A 17,613-nucleotide genomic window follows, 5' to 3' on the forward strand; every position below is an offset into this window, starting at 1 on the left:
AACATAGACGTACTCAAATATCGCCTTCAGCCTTAAGATTATTTATAAGGATGACAAATCTACCAGGGGTGTATTTTAATCCGTCGTATACTTTTTGTAGCTTATAAGACATTTTAATTCAACCAAAACCTTTGTTTGGGCAAAACCCGTCGAATAAACTCCCGCCATTCAAGAATATCGTCGACACATTATCCCACCCTTAACTCGTCTCTAAGGGATTGAATTCTTGTCATAATATCGTATACAGCGTAAAGACAAGTACGGTAATCATATAAATACAATACTTGCTCACAATACGCCACGACACGGTATCGTAGACGTACTGTATATGGTTTGGGTTGGTGTCCGTCGAACAGCTGCGCTATGTTGGAATCTGTGGTTGTATTTAAACAATGACGTCATTGTTGAGTCATTGCTATATCCGATGTACAGTACAGACTCGTTTGGTGACTGCATTGTTGGATTGTATACAAACAATGTAACAACAATGAGACTCTCAGTTGGCATCAAGTATACTCTAAACAGTCTTTCAATGTTGGTACTGTAGTGTGATGTCGTACGTTTGGATCGTTCGATTAGGACCGGGAAGAACCTTAAGGGCTGTTCCATCGTTTTGTTGTTTTTTCTTAACGAAAGAAATGTCCCCTGATTTTAACCTACAGGTAACGGCACTCCCTTAAGAAGTATTAGATACATTGTGTTTTGTTACACTTGTGTCGCGTCGTTTGGTGTCTGAGTGTAAATGCGGCATTTCTTGTTTCAGTGTAATAATTTACGGTACCGTAACTTACACCGTTGCATACACAGGACAAAAACCACATCCATTAACAACAGTCTAAAGTCATTGTACAATTATTTCTCTGATTAAGTCATCTGTTGCGGCGCCAGTGTTATGAAAAATACCCCCGCCGCAGCAAACCTGCAGACTAAGAGAATTTCAACTTGTCTGATTACATTTTTACTAAAATATTTCCATAAATAAGACATATTATTCCCTATTTAAATAACATTAGGTTTAACAAGTGCTTAGGTTTGCTGCTACAGGGAAGGTAAAAAGTGTTTTTTGACCATACATCAACCAGTATAGGATGAAATAAATAAATTTGCCAAATTTTATCAATATATACCCATAAACAAGTAAACTACAACAATTTTCATTTTCTCCATAAGAATAACATGGGAATTTTTAATTACACTATTTTTGAATTTTCTCAGTGACCGTTAGGCATACAACAGCGCTTCAATATACTAAATTATTTCTTTTTTTAAGCTCTACAAAATGTTTTAGAAAGAAATCGCAACATTTTTTGTTTTTAGGTTCAAAAATAGGAAAACCCCATTTTTACCCCATAAAACCACCCATAATCCCCCATTCCCATGGTCCGATTATGCTGGATCGCGAACTCGTTCGAATAAACATAGGTTTACACGTTTGTACCAAATTTCATCAAAATCGGATCATTTTTGCTCGAGTTATCGCGCTAACGGACACACACATATATATATATATATATATATATATATATATATATATATAAATATATATATAAATATATATATAAATTTAAATATAAATATATATATATATATATATATATATATATATATGAATTTGAACGGATGGTGTTTTTGGCCTCTAGGGACCTCAAAATGAAAAATTAGATCGGTCTCGGGTCCAGGTCTTACCATGAGTACTACGGTAATAGCTTATTCCCTATATGGGAAATTCGCTAAAACGACACTTTTATGTATTTTAAATAAGAACTGTTTATTAACACTTGAAATGAATTTGATATGAGTGGACTGTAATATGAATTCTAAATGCTATTATTACTAATTCGAACTATGATATAATACGTGGAGGGGTCTGCCTCACATGTCCGATAAAGTCAATGCTATGCGAGAGCAATACTCGACCGACACGACAATGAATACAGATCGATCCCACAGACACGGTCCTGGATAACAATTCTAAAGACAGATAGAAAGGGTTCGTTTATGTGACCATGTTTGTTCCCTACGCAGAAGGACGGTCTCGACTGCTTTGCGACTGTTGCCTTAGCAGAACGAATGGGAGGTTGTTGCGATCGTAAACAACTCTAAATGTTTGACAATATTTGAAATTTAGATAAAGATAACTATCTTCCAGCAACATAAATATAAAGATACCCAATAGATGAAATAAAATTATTCTCTCCAACATTAATTTGGAATAAAATACGCTCATAGGCGGCGTCCCAATTCCCATCTTATGAATGTGAATATACAGTTTAATGTGTAGTGAAATAAAGGTTCAATCGTTAGGTATGCTCGGAACATACCTTACGTCGACAGTTCAACAAGTGGTTGTGAAACTCACTACGGCTACAGTACATGTTTCGCCTATTCAGGCGTAGTCAGGTGATCTTTCTTTACAAGAATGTTTCGTCCAAATAAGATTCGTCATGACAGTCAAATAAATATACACAATACATGTATTTGACTGTAATCATACAGTTTCACCACCACTTGTTGAACTATTGAGTAATGACATGTAGCCTACCTATAATTAATAGTCTAATTAAATAGTTCAGGGGCTACACAATGCATTTGTATGTTTAGAAATCGGAAAATATATTCATCCCGGCAAAAACCAATTTTACCTATTACATCACCTTGGGAATGAATTAAAACGTTAGCACATTGTTACCTATATCACTAAAGAGATAGGCCTAATTTAAGTGTATTTGGTGAAATGGATCCTAGAGTTATCTTTTTCAAATGATTACATTCCATATATATATGGACGCGTCGAAAGAATGAAACTTCGGCAATAGTGTTGAGAATGCGTTTAATGAGCAATTTTGTCTCCTCACTTTATTTTCTTTTGATATATTTTACACAATATTTTACTTAGCAATTTCTTATGAATGTGACACCTAAACCAGTGAAACTCACAATAAAATATCCATTGAGTTTCGATCAATTTATCCAGCTATTTGTGAGAGTAAACACGGCAAGTTGGCACCGGGTTGGATAGCACTATTTTGTCTGGGCCGGGGAAGGGGCAGTGGAGGTGTGAAAAGTCACATACTGTTTCGAGCGAGCGACACGAACGTGGGAGTCTATTTTGGGATTGAAGAGATATTGGGATCGGTCTAACACAGCGAGGTATCGATATCATCTGTTATCAGTGTTCCATTGTTGTGCTTTTGCTTCCTCTCCATTCTGATCAGCTGACGGTAAATTATTGTTCTTAACCTAAAAAAAAAATGTTAAGAGTTTAAAATTGGCTTTTGGTTTTTGAATCTGTTTAAAAGTTTTCTTTGTATATCAAATGTATGATTATTTTTAAATTTGTTTATTTAAGTCCATGTTATTGATTGTACAATAATGGAATCTATTTTTAAATGCACATAGGTAGTGAAATAAGTTTTACTTGTTGTCTTCATCAAATCATCTTGGATTTTAATTTGACTCTAAAAATATATGTTTACAGCCTTCAAAAGGTCCACAAGTACTGTAGTGAAATGTCCTAAATTGTGTGAATGGGGTCAAATGTAGTTTGATCAAGTTAGTTAACAGTAAATGCTTTCTAAAACAAATGTACTTAGATTATACTAGTTTTGAACCTTTACACGTTTTAGCATATTGATTTTACCATACCTATACCACTTAATGCATAGAATCACTTAAAAGTCCTTTCATCTGTAGTTATGATAAGCTGTAATTTTTAATTGTGGGGAATCAATATAAACAAGCATATTGAAGGTAGCTTAGATTCATTGAACAACAAAATAGTATTGTTTGTGGGTTTAACGAGTAGCCTACTTAAGTTTGCTACTACAAAGAAGGTAATATAGTGTTTTTAGTTCAATTTTAAGAGTTTAGGATGAAATTAATCGATTTGCCAAATGTAATTAACGTATATCCATAAGTAAGCATAACTAACTTAGTTAACTTACTCTCCATAAGAATAACATGGGTATTTTAATTTTAAAGTTTTTCTGGATTTCCTTCGTATCTAACCATTTGGCACACAAATAATGCGCTTCATTAAACCAAAGTTTATGTTTTATAAGCTCTACATAGATGTTTAGAAAGAAATTGTGAAATTTTATGTAAAGCGACCCCTGGTCTAGGTTTTACCACGACACCTACGGTAGTAGGTTATTCCTACATGGGAAATTTGTTAGCCAAGATGGTACTACAAGGTACTACAAAAATTCTAATAAGATTTAACATTTAAGCTTTAGAATTTCAAGAAACTTATTATTTTCCTCAAAAGATGTGACCAACTGGTATTTATTTATTTATTCATATCAACGGATACACCATTTACAAAATCTTATGGTATTGTATGCTAAATTTTTAACCTACAATATAAATCTATCTAATGACTCTTTTGACTGATTCAGATGATTTCTGCTGGCATGTAGATGTAGTTGTGATGAAAGTACAAAATAAGTTAGTGTTTTTGGCCAACAATTGTCTCCCCAGCCTACAAACTGTGTCCCCATTAAACTCCCTGGTTGCCAAAGCCGCTGTGAGTCTGCCAAAGTGATAAACTGAAAATATGTGTTGTCTGTCTCATTGTTAGGTTGCGTAACTAGACTGTCCTGTGACCACTGCTCGAGTCATTCCAACTTACCTGATTCAAAAATTTGTTAAATCAATTTTGCCGCAATCGTGGCCCCTGTATGATGTATTTCATGACAGATTAATGTGGGTGTTATATGCATTTTATTGCAAAGTCGATAATCCAGTGGTTGCTAAATAATTGCAAATTAATACGTTTTGCAAAGCAGTATACAAACACATTACATTTATTTTATTACCTCAGATAAATGTGTTTCTAATTCTGGAAATTGCATATTTGGAATCTGGTGAATAGGTTGCTTTCAGCTGCATGAGATTTTGTTGAACAAAATTATCTTTATAACCCTAGAGTAATCTAATAATATTGCCTTTTTCTTAAATACGTATAACTTTTTTAACACAAAAATGAATCATTAAGTTCCAAAGTGCTAAGGTCATCTACAAGAACTTTATACCTCCCAAGAAACGAGCTAGATGTCCACCAAAAGTGTTCATTTGTTAAACTAGTTTGAATATTACTGTTAATTTGCCGTAAATAGTTATGACCTTTGTAGACAAATACTATATCAAATACTGTATTGTACTGTACTGAAGTAACAAACAATACTAGAGTAGGTTTGGTGGAATGAAAGCACAAGTGGACAGTAGGAGGGATGGTCTAAAAGTAGTTCTGGCAGCTTCATCCTCTGTCTCTGGCATTTGGTCAGCAGAAGGCTGTGTCACAAATATCATCTAAATAGTTGAGTTGATATATTTCATTGAAAATGTGATGGGAGGTCAAATAGAAAGAGCAAAGTTAAAGTTAAACAAGTAAAAAAATTTTAATTTTTGGTTCTTAACTCAATATTTGAAGTCAAAATTTTGCTTGTTTTGTCGGTTTTAAATTTAATAGTGAATTTTTGTTGTAGATTTAGAATTATTAGAACCTACAAATGAAACGCTTTTTGCAAATATGTGAGTGCTAGAAAAATAGCTAGTTAAAGAGTCTAATACTTTACTTTCTAATCGGTAACCTGATAATAACATGTTTTTCTTAAATGATGAATACATTTCTTTTAGTTTTCAATGATAAATTTAACTACAGTGGAAGTACCGTAATACTGAACTCATTGCACTGAAATTTCTGATTTTAAAACAATTTGAACGTTTTAATAACCTTTCCTTCATTCTAATTGTTGCTAAACTCTTTTCTCTAATTCCCTTATAAAACGTTACCAAAAGTAATGTTTTACAACCACTATTTGAGATTTATAATTCGTTTTCAGAAAATAACTTTCTTTGACTGTATATGGAACTATTAAAGTTTAATAAGGCATTATTTAATTGTGTAGAAGTGTAACAATGTGTCTAATGGTATAAATTTTGTCCATCTTCACTTGTTAACTAAATTCTTTTAATTGATAAGGTTACTTTGTAGTATTTAATTTAAATACCCCAACAAGTATGTAAGAGTTTTTCTTTTCTAAATTAAGATATCTGCTGGAAAGTTAATCTGAAATCAAATTATTTAACTAAAGAACTTCAATAAGAAACTAGTTTACCTACGCAATTGTAACAAATCATTAAGTCTAAGGAAAACCAAGTTTTTTCTTCTGGATTCTTTCCTGAAAGAAAGGACCATGAGGCATAGGTTGGCCTCAGAATTGCAAAGCATTTTTCATTTCACTTCAAGTTTCATATTATTTACAACAGGAATTTCATGTTTGTTTTGTTTAAATGTCATGTATTATTTTGAATTGTTCATCTAAGTTTTACAAATATGTCAGTGTAATTTTTCATAACCAACTGAATATATTTAAACTTGGTTGTTCAGGATAGTACAAACCCCTTGCAATTCCAATCGGTGGAAATTCCAAGATGACAGCGGGTTCGTATGGTGGCAATCATTGTTCCCCGTATCTAGTTATATTTGTTACTCTTTGTGTTGTACAGGGTGTCCCCATAAACCTTTTTTGTTAAAAAACGTCAACTAATAAATGTAAAAAGTAGTTTGTCAAAAGTAGTTAGTGTAGAATATAACATGTTTTCCATTTGGTTTCTTGGCTCCAGAAGAAAACCAGCATGACTTACATAAGTCTGCAAAATCAATCCACTAGGTATCAAAAGAGAATTACTTAAGCAGGCTGAAATAAATTGACAGCAAACCTTTTATTAAATTACTTTACAATGTAATTACATAAAGCTACTCAAGCAAAAAACACTGAGCAATGATGTCTCGTTTCTGAAATTTCCTGTTTTTTGTATTTTTTAAATTTCTTCTCCGGCTGTTCATACTTTGGGAAAATTCAGCTTTTTCTTTCTCCTTCCATTTAGCTTTGATTGTTTCTGAGTTTTCGTCTACAATTTTCTACGTTTTTTGCCAGTTTTAGCTAGGTGTAAAGATGATGTGGCCATGGCCATGGTCAGGTTTTGATAAATCATAGCGTTGTTTTCATTATACTTATTATTATTTCTAAGCCTCCACCTGTGATGCAACAGTGCAGTTGAACAGGGTGGATCATTGTGGCTGAAATGCCATCTCTGGTGTATGAAGGCACTCCCTTTAAGTATTGCAAATAGCGTTTCCGAGATGAAATTGCCTGGACTGATAGGTTTTTAGTGTATGAGAGTCCCACACACCAGGGTAAAAAACAACTTTAGACCCTGATGGTGCATAAAGCATTAAATAATAAACATAATAATAATACACATAATAATAATAATAAAAATAAAGTGTGAAAATAATATAATAAACAATAACAAGTAACATAGTCTACTGTTGTAATAATCATAGGAATTCATAGTGCACAACACAATAAAACAATTAATGTACTAAATTTGATATTGTTCCTAAACAATTTTATTTGTGTAAGGTTTTTAATAATTTTTAACAATAATAGGTTGATACAGGCCCCTTCTTTGTCAGTATAGCCTGGGCCCAGATGTTAGTCTGGGTGGTATTTTTGTTGTCAAGTACAGAAGCCCTCTTGGCAACTTATCATTGGCTGTTTCTTGTCTTCTCAGCTTCACTTCATAAAATTCAGATCGTTGTGTACCTATGTGCAGTTTTCATGTGTTCCAGAAATGTAAATAAATATGTTTTTATTTGAGCATGCTAAGTGATTACAAAATTTTGAATAGTGGTGTTACTTTTTAAATTGATTTGTTTGAAGTATGATTATTTCTTGAGAATTCCTACATGTATATTTGGTATGTTTTTAAAATTTGGATACTCACTTTGTTTGTATTTTTATTGTCTGTATTTTGATGGTATATTTTAAAGGGTAGTTCTGTAAATAAACTGTAAACTGTTTCAATCATGCAGTACACATATATGTTATAGTCAGTTTATATTTTCTAAGCAGCTGTTTGCATTTAAAACTGATAAAGAATTGAATATTAATTAAAAAAAAGTTTATATACAATTATTAGGTTATTTGCAAGTATGGATGTTCCCCTGTAATTTGTATATTTTTGTTAGTAGCCATGCAAAAATGGCACTGCAAGCAATGCCAAAGTTTTATTTGATTTGCTGTCATGTTATACGTAGGCCTAAGACATGAAATTCAACAGCAAAATATGTATGGAGAGTAACTAATTTGTAAATAATTTGTAAATATGTACTACCCAATACTACAGAATATCGTATTAACATAACTTAACATATTAACCCGCAAAATAAAATCCGAACCTCCATGACTTGCTGTACTCAAATCACTGTTTAAATCCAACCTTAAAACCTAAATAATCATGTACTGTACATGTTGTCACACTACATTTAGATACCAAAAAGAGCGATAAAGTTTTGAAACAAGTGGCATAAATAAACTATGCTAGTGGTCAGATATAGCTGACTTTAAAAATGTACGTAACCTATTGGTTTTTAGTCATTTTTTCCTTCGAGTATTTAATTAAAAAATTAATCCATTGCCTATTTCTTGGCTGTGTAATTATTTTGCTGATTTTTTATGTTCTGTGCAGATTGATCGAGTCACTGGAAGAGAAGGGTCTCCGGGTTCATCAGGATCTGCTATATATAGAACAGACACAAACAGAGATAGAAAGACTCAGCAAAGAGCTCAGTGGACTTCAGAAGGAGGCAGAGACATTGTACGTGTTTGGTGCTGACCTAGCTGCTGCTGAGGTTGACCTTAAGGTGAGTCTACACTGATTTGTTTGGAACCCTAGAAATTATCCCGCCTAAATTATCTTGAATAACGTAAGGTAAGTTCTTAGTTTGGCAAAATTTTCCCGGATAGGCACATTTAATTGATCGATAATAGCTTTTTATATTGGTAAAATGAGCCATTGGTTCTGTCGATTTAAGGAAGCATTTACAAATGTTTTAAGATCCTGCACACTAAGTATTTTCTTTTACTGTTTCAGAATTTAGAAGAAAGAGTGAAAGACTGTGTGGGAAGAGTTGGAGGTTTGTGTTCCAGCACTCGTAATAAGTACACAAGCACTCAGCAGCTCGTGCCTACAGACATCGCCCAAGAGGTGAGCATTTAGATTCAAAGCTAGTTTATATTTGGCTATTAATTTCTTATAACACATTTTACCCAGACACTATTGCAACTGCATGTCACTGTTTATTTTCTTTGTTCGCAATAGGTATCTCTTTTATGGTATGTGTAAATGTACACAGTGTAATACAGGAGTACACCTGTTTCTTATTGCAGATTTTTCATCATTGCAATGCTCTTCACCAATAGCTTGAAGAAATATTTTAGCTAACATAGAGCAGTAAGATTCTATAGTTGCTGTTCATTGTCAAAAAGAGCTAAATAGAAGAAAGCTGATATTTTAAATTGTAGAATTCTTGTCAAAATTCTTTTCATACATAGAGCAATTAGCATTTATAATTATTACTCATACTAAGCACCCAAACGCTAGACACTTTATATAAAAATCACTTGCAGCATTCTTTCCTGTCACAATAAATAATTTCCCCTGAAACTGATATTTCCTTTCAAATAGAACAATGTTTTATCGATACAATACATCAAACAAAAATGAAATTTAAACCTTGCCCAATGACTTTCTGCCATGTCAGATACTTAAATTCATAATTTGTTATAGCTCACGTCACTAGAGTTGATCTCTGAGGGCGTCCAAGGAGCAATGGAGGAGAAAGGGCGAGAGCTCAAACGAGCGAGGACAGTTCGTACAGAGTATGTGGCCGATGTGGATGAGATCCAACGCTGGCTGAGAGAAGCAGAACTGAAGGTTCAGGATCGCTCCATACAACCTCACAAACTCAAGGAGTATATACAGGTGAGGCTAGAGAATTGTATCTCTTACTAACTATCTAATAATGTAATACTGTAATTGTTTTATAGCTGATTATAAGGAAGAAACTACACTAATGCTATTGCTTCAATCTAGTCACACAAGGTGGTTACATATTGTTATGGCGTACCATACTTGGTTTTCCTTTCTCCTGTATCGTTGCTTGCTGTAACTTATACTAAATTGTATGACTTACTTTGGCATCATTATCAAATCTTTTGTGCAACTGCAGAATATACTTACAATTTGTAATTGATAAAAACAATATTTACAGCAAATACAAAGCGAGCTGCCGAGTGTGACTGATCGCCTCGACAGAACCAAGAGGAATGGTCAAACTTTGCTGGAGAAGTCTCAAGATGAAGAGGAGAAGAAGCTGATCCAGAGTACACTCGAGTCCTTGGAGGAACAGCTGGGACTGGTTAAGTCTTGGCTGGACGAGAAGAAGACACTGGTGAGTAAAATGTTGATTTTGTAGTGAACAAGCGAACTCCTAATCCAAACACCTTCGCTATTGAAATGTAGATGTTATCTTAACTACTAAAATTTAATCTATGGAGGAAAGAATATTAGGCTTCAACATTAAGGAAAGATGAATTTATACAGTATTAAATTACCAAAGAAAACAGTTCCAGGCAGTTGAGACAACACGAAAAGTTTGCAACACAATTAGGGCTTTAGAAGAATACGATTCACCTAATATGCTGGCCTCATGGTATAAAAAAATATTTTACTAAATATTTGCATCACTTTTCTCCACAACAAAAATTTCTGTGGTCCAATGGTATATATTTTGCTAAATTCTTGGTCCTAAGTAGAACTATGGTTTTTCTCATTGAACTAATATCTAGCAGCAAACATAGTTGATACTTTGACCCAAACCTTGCCCCCTCTATCCTGATCCAGCATTAATCCTAGTAGTCTAGTCCCCATCTGTTCAAAACTGTATTCATTCTAGTTCTTATTCAATTTTTACTGAATTCATATAAATCTCCTTTCTAAACTAATAACTTTTTAAACAACAGTCTACATTCCATTATTAATCTTTTTATAGGCAATAATTCCATATGACTTGGTTACTATAAATATTAAATAGCAACCCAGCACAGGCAGCACTTGCCTATGTCTGCTGTATTTCATATAATCGATTTAATTAATTTACACAGAAATGTTCTTTTTTATTCTTAATCTTAGTTTTATTTTGTAAATAAATTTTGTATTAAAAAAGTATCTTTTTGTTTATTTTTTTGATAACAAAAACTTGGAAGTGACCGTAAGAAGTCCATAATATTAATTCCATAATTCACTAGGTATTTTAAGGCACAAACTCATAAACTCTTGGTATTGATGTTTTTGTTTGTCCGTGACAGGTGGGCGACACACTCGATGCCTGGCAGAGATTCATGACACTCTACGACTCCGTCATGTCCTGGGTCTCGGAGAAGAGAACATTCCTGGTGGAGCCTCTGGCATTGACGTCTCTACCTCAGGCGAAACAAAGGCTCCAGGACTACTCTGTGAGTGAAGCTTGACAATTTTTAAACATTAAGTACAGTTAAATCTAAATTAACAGACGTTTTGGCTCTAGAAACACAAGACATTTTAAACTATACTAAAAATTCAAACATTTCACTATCACTCACAGTATTTGAACAAAAAAAGGTTCCATAGGGTAGAGAGATGTCTTCAGGTTCAAGTCTTAACTCAACAAGACATCTCTCTTCAGATTTGAAACCATTTTCTAGTAGAAAGTGTTGTCAATTGTCAGTGACTTTGAAATATTCAATTTTGCGTATTGTGTGTTTTTTTTGTGTTTCTTGTACCATAGTGGACTCTACCCATTCTAGTATGGCTGCTATCCTAAAATATGCTATATACCTAGGCAGTCCTGGAGCTGTATGTTACATCTACATCCTTCAAACATAATTTGTAATCCAGTAAAATCTCAGATAACTGAGACTTTGCTAGTTGTCAACTCCTGTTGTCTGCGAAGAAACGCTTAGAAATTTTGTTTGGCACTACTTTGCTCCATACTAACATAATGCTTTTGTTGAGATGGAATTTTATATCCTAAAACAAAGCTGTAGAAGGTCAATAGCTAACAACTAACTGTTTTGTTCAAGGAAAGGCTCTAAGCCAGGATTTTGAATTGTAGAAAAAGGCTATTCTCCTTTTTCTACAATTTAACAACCGACTGTATTTCTTCTCGCACTGGAAGCTAACAAGACATTGATGTCAATAATGTGTTGTAGGTCGGTGTGAAGAGCTGCAAACAAGTAACCAAGAACCTTAGTGAGATGAGCAAAGAACTGGAGACACTGACGCAGACGACGAGTGTCGGAGATCTGCCAGACAAGATGGAGGAAGCGGAGGCAGCCAAGACTGAAGTGGAGGCTCTGCTTCTTGAGAGGGTAAGCTTCAATGTTGTGAGATGACTGCCCGTCACTGTAGATTACTGATCTGAGTGATATTATGAAGACAGTCAAGTACTATTACGGGATAAGTCAAATGATATCGTTGAAATCAGTGGTAAGATAATACAAACTGGTCTCTAACAGCTTTGTCTGGCTTTATCAGCCCAATATCAAATCAACCAAACATGTACAATAAGTTTTGCTTGACGTGCCAGTACCCTGAGTATCAGTATGCTACCGCTGAATTACCGTGTTGCGTTAAAGGTATAAGATTTAAATATTCTTACGTCCAAAATCAAACCCAGTAGAGTGTTGATTATCCGGCCTAAAATTCAATAAGGGTGTTCATTTATAATTCTTATACTTTCAACAGTGCATGCTGATGCTTTTGAACTTAACCTGTTTCTGTTTGACATAAGTGTTTGTGTAATAAATAAGCCTATGATGTCAATTTAGTTTTCTAAATTAGAATAATTTTTTGTATCAAAGGATTGCATTGCTGGGAAGTGGTACCACACATTTATGAGTGCTGGAATCTTGAAAAGGAACCGGTTTTAATAGTTTTTCTCTTACAACAGAATGCCTTACTCCATGAGACCAGTGAAGAGTGGGAACAATGTGAGAAGAAGATGAAAGAGGTTCGCAGTTGGATAGAGAAGGCCCGCACAAGCTTAGAGTCTGCTCCGAACAAGAAACGACCAATTAGAGATCAGCTCCTGCTGAGGGAGAAAATGTTGGCCGACATTGCAATCCAGAAGTCCAAACTGTCTATATCCGTTGAGAAACTGCAGGTAAGTTTTTTCAGTTAAGAATCTCCAAATATTTCCAGCTAATCTCTCTTCTCATTAACATTATAACATTAATAGTATATTTCATCACTAGGGCCTGAAGTGACTCTTTTTGACCCGAGGTCAAGTTTTACGTTTGAGGTGAAGCCGAGGATGGAAAATGAGCGAGGGTTAAAAAGTCACTTTTTGCCTGTTTGGTGAACTATATTTTTTGTCATATTGCATCATTAATTAACAAACAAAGCTAGAAAACGAAATAACTGTTATGTAAAGATAACCTCTCAAAACGACTTCCAGCTTGTCTTCAATTCTGCTAATGCAAATAAGCAGCTGTTTTGGTAAGTGATTCCATCATTTCAACTATTACGATTGTGTTACAGTACATTATACCATCGATATGTCGAGCAATCAACAAAAATAGTCTAAAACCTTACCTAATAAATCAATCGATAAATAATTTTGATCGATACGATTGCCACATTCGAAACTCACAACTGTTTACAACAGCTGATTTTACTCCCTAGAGACTAAAAAATATTTTTACCCACTAGAGAGTAAAAATGCTACTTTAGACCCACAACGCATACATTAAAAACGGCTGGTTTTGCTGCAGTATGACAAAAAAATAATTGCTTAACTTGCAGCTTTGCAACTATTGATAGTATTTTTCAGTTTTTGTTCAAATGCATCTTCGGAACATAATTTGATTTGGCTTCATTTAATTTCAATCTTATTAAAAAAATATGTTTCAGTAATAAATACCCAAGTGAGTAGTGTGGCGAACTGCAAATCTATGACTGTAAAAATCATCACTAAAAGTGTTTCAGCTCTGTTCATTCCTGCGCTGTACTAGCTGAACTTTTTCTTTGCTTCATACAGTCCTTGCTCAGACCTATGTGAACACCCAAATAAGGTCACTGGTTGCCAAACAGAACAAGAGGCTAAAGGGTCGCCAACCTTTTTTAACAAAGAAAGAAATAAAATAACAAAAATTGGTTGTAAAGAGTACAGTTCTAACCACAACCTGGCAATAATTGGTCTTTGTTTTACAGTCACTTGTGTGTAAAATCTCCATAAAAAGTCCATATTTAAAGGTCCCACATGTCCTCTCTTTAAACTGTCTTACACATATCTAGTGTTACCAATATCTGTGTTGTTTTGCAGCTACATTTCCGCTCTGGAGTGGAAGGTGACCCGAAAGTTACGCAGGCTGCCGAAGAGTTACTGCAGGAGTTGGAGTTGCTATTGGCCACTGTCAAGGAGCAGACGACAGCCCTGGAGACCACCTTGCAGCAGATAGAGCATTACCAGCAGGTAAAACACAAAGTGTATTCACAAATTTTACTGTAAAGTCTCCATTTTACAACCTTGGGTATTCAAATCCATGTATACCCAAATGTGAAATGTTTCCTTGTCGGCGATTGAGGTTCATCGAAACTTCTTAGTTCACTCAAGTGCTCAGTGCTCAATTTGATCATTTTCTTTGTTGATTACTAAAAATGTATTAATTTTATTAATTCATACATAGTTGGGTCTTAGTGGTTCCTCTAGTAAGTGAAATAGGTAATAAACGACTAAACCTATTCTACTTTCTGTTTCTAGTTCCACACCTATTTTATGTGTGTACGTCTATTTACACCATTTGTATTTTTTATAAGGGAACGACCCAACCCTGGTCTCGTTATTATCTAATGTCAATGATTTATAAGATAGCATCATTAAGAGTCCTTGGAGGCTAGCGGCCATCTTGGATAATTTCAAATAGCTGCTGAAGAGTTAATTATCGCCCAAAAATAGTTTTTCAAACACCAAAGTGATTATAATGTAAATATCTAGTACATTGTGAGATTAGAAATGTTGTTTGTTGTTTGCTGGTTTGAATGTATTTCCAAAGGAGTCCATGGAAGCCAACGGCCATCTAGGATTTTCCTGCCATAAGAGCAATGTTAATTTTGTTATTTTCAAACGGCCGCTGAAGAGTTATTTACCACCTCAAAATGTTTTTTTAGATACCAAAGTGATTGTTAGATTTTTAATTGTTTTATGAGTTAGAACGTTTAGGCTCCAAGGACTCTTAATTGATAGTCCAATGACAAGTGGCATGTGAGTTCAGAAATTTTCTTGTGGGGTATTAAATTAGCAAACTTCAAATTTGAAGGCGAGCACTAATCACTGCAACGAAGACTGATTTACTTGTTAAAAGCACTTTTATCTGTCCAATTGAAAACGGTGTTTGGTTAACTTTTGAATATTGTTAATGCCATATTACTTGTTACAATATCTTTAGCTAGTTGTTGATGAATGTTGTTGTAGGAGATTCAGCAGCTGAAGCAGCAGGTGGTGCAGGTAGAGCAACAGCTCAGAGTCGTGCTGAGTCCCACGTATCAGCCGAATGATCGGGAGAAAGCCGCGGAAGACCAGAATGTAAGTTTCGTCCTCTCTCTGACCCTTTTATTCGTGGCAATGACACTTGTTGAATCCTCGGACATTGTGTGCCTGCTTCGTCCAACTCATTCTAGAAAATATGTCTTAAATGTAGTTGTAGGATTATTTTGACTCCTCGTGCAAGAGAAGTAAGTTGAAGTGTATACACAGTATTGGTATTTTGATTGTACATGTTAATGTGAATAGTGTATCCACGTTTTTACACAAGAAATCCTTTTTTAGTCTACATATAGTGTTTACAATTCATTATGCACATTTTGCTTAACTTATGATCTATGAAGCTGATAGTACTTTTTTACTGTTAACCGTATCAGATGTGCTTTCGTTCATAATAAAAGTGTTACTTGTCAACTTTCCTGAAACCTTCAAGGAAGTAGAGGTTGATCAATTTACTATCTTTTATTAGACAAAATCCACTGAGCAGCCTACACATATATTCCAAAATTTTCATTGAGATATTCCTCTCATTAAAATGTTCAGCATCTAAGCCAACTTGTTGTATGGTTGATTTAAAATTTCTCATATTTCTTGAAGTAACTTAATCATGAAGTCTTAGAATCATTTAGAGAGGGGTTGTCTTCTTTGAAAAGGTATATAAAAAGGTATCAATAACAGATATACTAAGTAGGTGTAATTTTTGTTAACAACAAAATAAAATAATATTTACATTTCTGTAGATCTATACTTGGCACTTTCTCCTTGCTATGTGTTCTTCCACTCTTATCTATTAGCATTGACAATGGATTCAATCTCTAACAATTAGCTGTGGTAAATTTCCATTGTAAATTAGGATTGATAAAACAAAATTTGACTGAATCACAAACAGGATTTTAGGTGCTGAAGTATTTATTTCAATAGAAATGTTTCAGAAGTAAGAATTAAGTTTTCAATTTATTTGACCTTTTAGCAAAGCATGGTTTAAATAATATTGTATCTATAGTCAATGCTCTTTGTCACCTGGTAGTGCTACTAAAATGATTGTTTTTGATATAATAATTTTTATATCCCTAACTCATTAGGTTCCACTGTGATTTTATATATAATTTGTATAAATTGTCTTAATAACTGTCTATTTGCCCATCTGAGATAAATAACTTATTTATATAATTATGTTATTATATAATTTTATTTAATAACATAATTTATATATAATCTTTTCATAAAAGAGGCTATTAAAATAAATCTTATATTGCTTGAAATTATTGTGTTTGTTACATTTCCAAAGTTTATTTTTTATTTTTAAAGTTTTTTAGTTGTTATTATAAAGATTTAAAGAAAATAGGTTAATCTGTTGGGTTGTTTAGCATTCAACATGCAAAGAAGAACTTCTTTATATAGAAATATCTTGCTAACACTCCAGGCACATTTTATATCATGGGGATTAAACCTCTATTCTGGAAAATTTCCTTATGAAACTTATGAATCATTGACATGATTGCTTGTAGACTAACCGTGTGGTATTAGTATTAATCTTGTATGTTTTCAGTTTCGTCCAAGGATTCAACAGTGTCTTGCACTAAGAGGAAACTCAGAAACTCTTGTATTGTGTAGTTTATCACTGCCACAACATTTAGATGGCTGGAAGCATTGCATTGTGCACATGTATACATATTTTTACAAACATATCTAAAAAAAGGTTTCCTTATCAGAATTATTGATGCCTGGTGACTTAATGTCAATGTTTCCTCTTGTTAATGCTTGGAATGAATTTTGCTTTCTGTAGATCCATCTAGGTTCAGCTTTTTGCTTTCTTTTCTGTTCTTTAATTTATCTCTTCTAACTTTAGGGACTTCCAACTGAGGTATTAAAATAAGTTAATTTATGCTTTGGGATTTTGGTTGTTTTGCTCGGCAAAGTTCTGTTGAATCTATTTCAAACATGCCATTGTTTATTTTTCAATGAGGTTGATTCAACCGAAGCTTGCCGGGTGTTTGCCGATGCAAATGCTTTGTTGACGGTGGCTGGGACTTGCAGGCATGTCGGGAGCGGGTCAAGGCTCTACAAGGGAAGATTTTTGCTCGCACAGAGCGAATCAAACTTATGGTGCTGAGAGGAACGCCAGACTTGGATCCTTTAATAGACTCTTAGCATCTGTCACTGCTCAAACGCTCGACTCG

General features: G+C 34.1%; 1 protein-coding gene across 1 annotated transcript in view; it reads left to right on the plus strand.

Moving 5' to 3' along the window:
* The window catches only part of LOC128986734 (muscle-specific protein 300 kDa), a 183,790-nt gene extending 166,180 nt beyond the window's left edge, over positions 1 to 17,610 (plus strand). The window contains exons 112-122 of the mRNA XM_054407239.1: positions 6,392 to 6,445; positions 8,539 to 8,713; positions 8,944 to 9,057; positions 9,640 to 9,834; positions 10,124 to 10,303; positions 11,220 to 11,366; positions 12,102 to 12,260; positions 12,842 to 13,054; positions 14,216 to 14,365; positions 15,365 to 15,475; positions 17,471 to 17,610. Coding sequence (XP_054263214.1) covers positions 6,392 to 6,445; positions 8,539 to 8,713; positions 8,944 to 9,057; positions 9,640 to 9,834; positions 10,124 to 10,303; positions 11,220 to 11,366; positions 12,102 to 12,260; positions 12,842 to 13,054; positions 14,216 to 14,365; positions 15,365 to 15,475; positions 17,471 to 17,584 — 1,612 coding nt within the window. The 3' untranslated portion in view covers positions 17,585 to 17,610. The remainder of the gene's footprint in view (positions 1 to 6,391; positions 6,446 to 8,538; positions 8,714 to 8,943; positions 9,058 to 9,639; positions 9,835 to 10,123; positions 10,304 to 11,219; positions 11,367 to 12,101; positions 12,261 to 12,841; positions 13,055 to 14,215; positions 14,366 to 15,364; positions 15,476 to 17,470) is intronic.
* The last annotated feature ends 3 nt before the right edge of the window (positions 17,611 to 17,613 follow it).

Source organism: Macrosteles quadrilineatus, unplaced genomic scaffold (assembly GCF_028750875.1).
Source record: "Macrosteles quadrilineatus isolate MER2022 unplaced genomic scaffold, UCM_ALF_1.0 Scaffold_2__2_contigs__length_208266976, whole genome shotgun sequence".
Lineage (NCBI taxonomy): Eukaryota > Metazoa > Arthropoda > Insecta > Hemiptera > Cicadellidae > Macrosteles > Macrosteles quadrilineatus.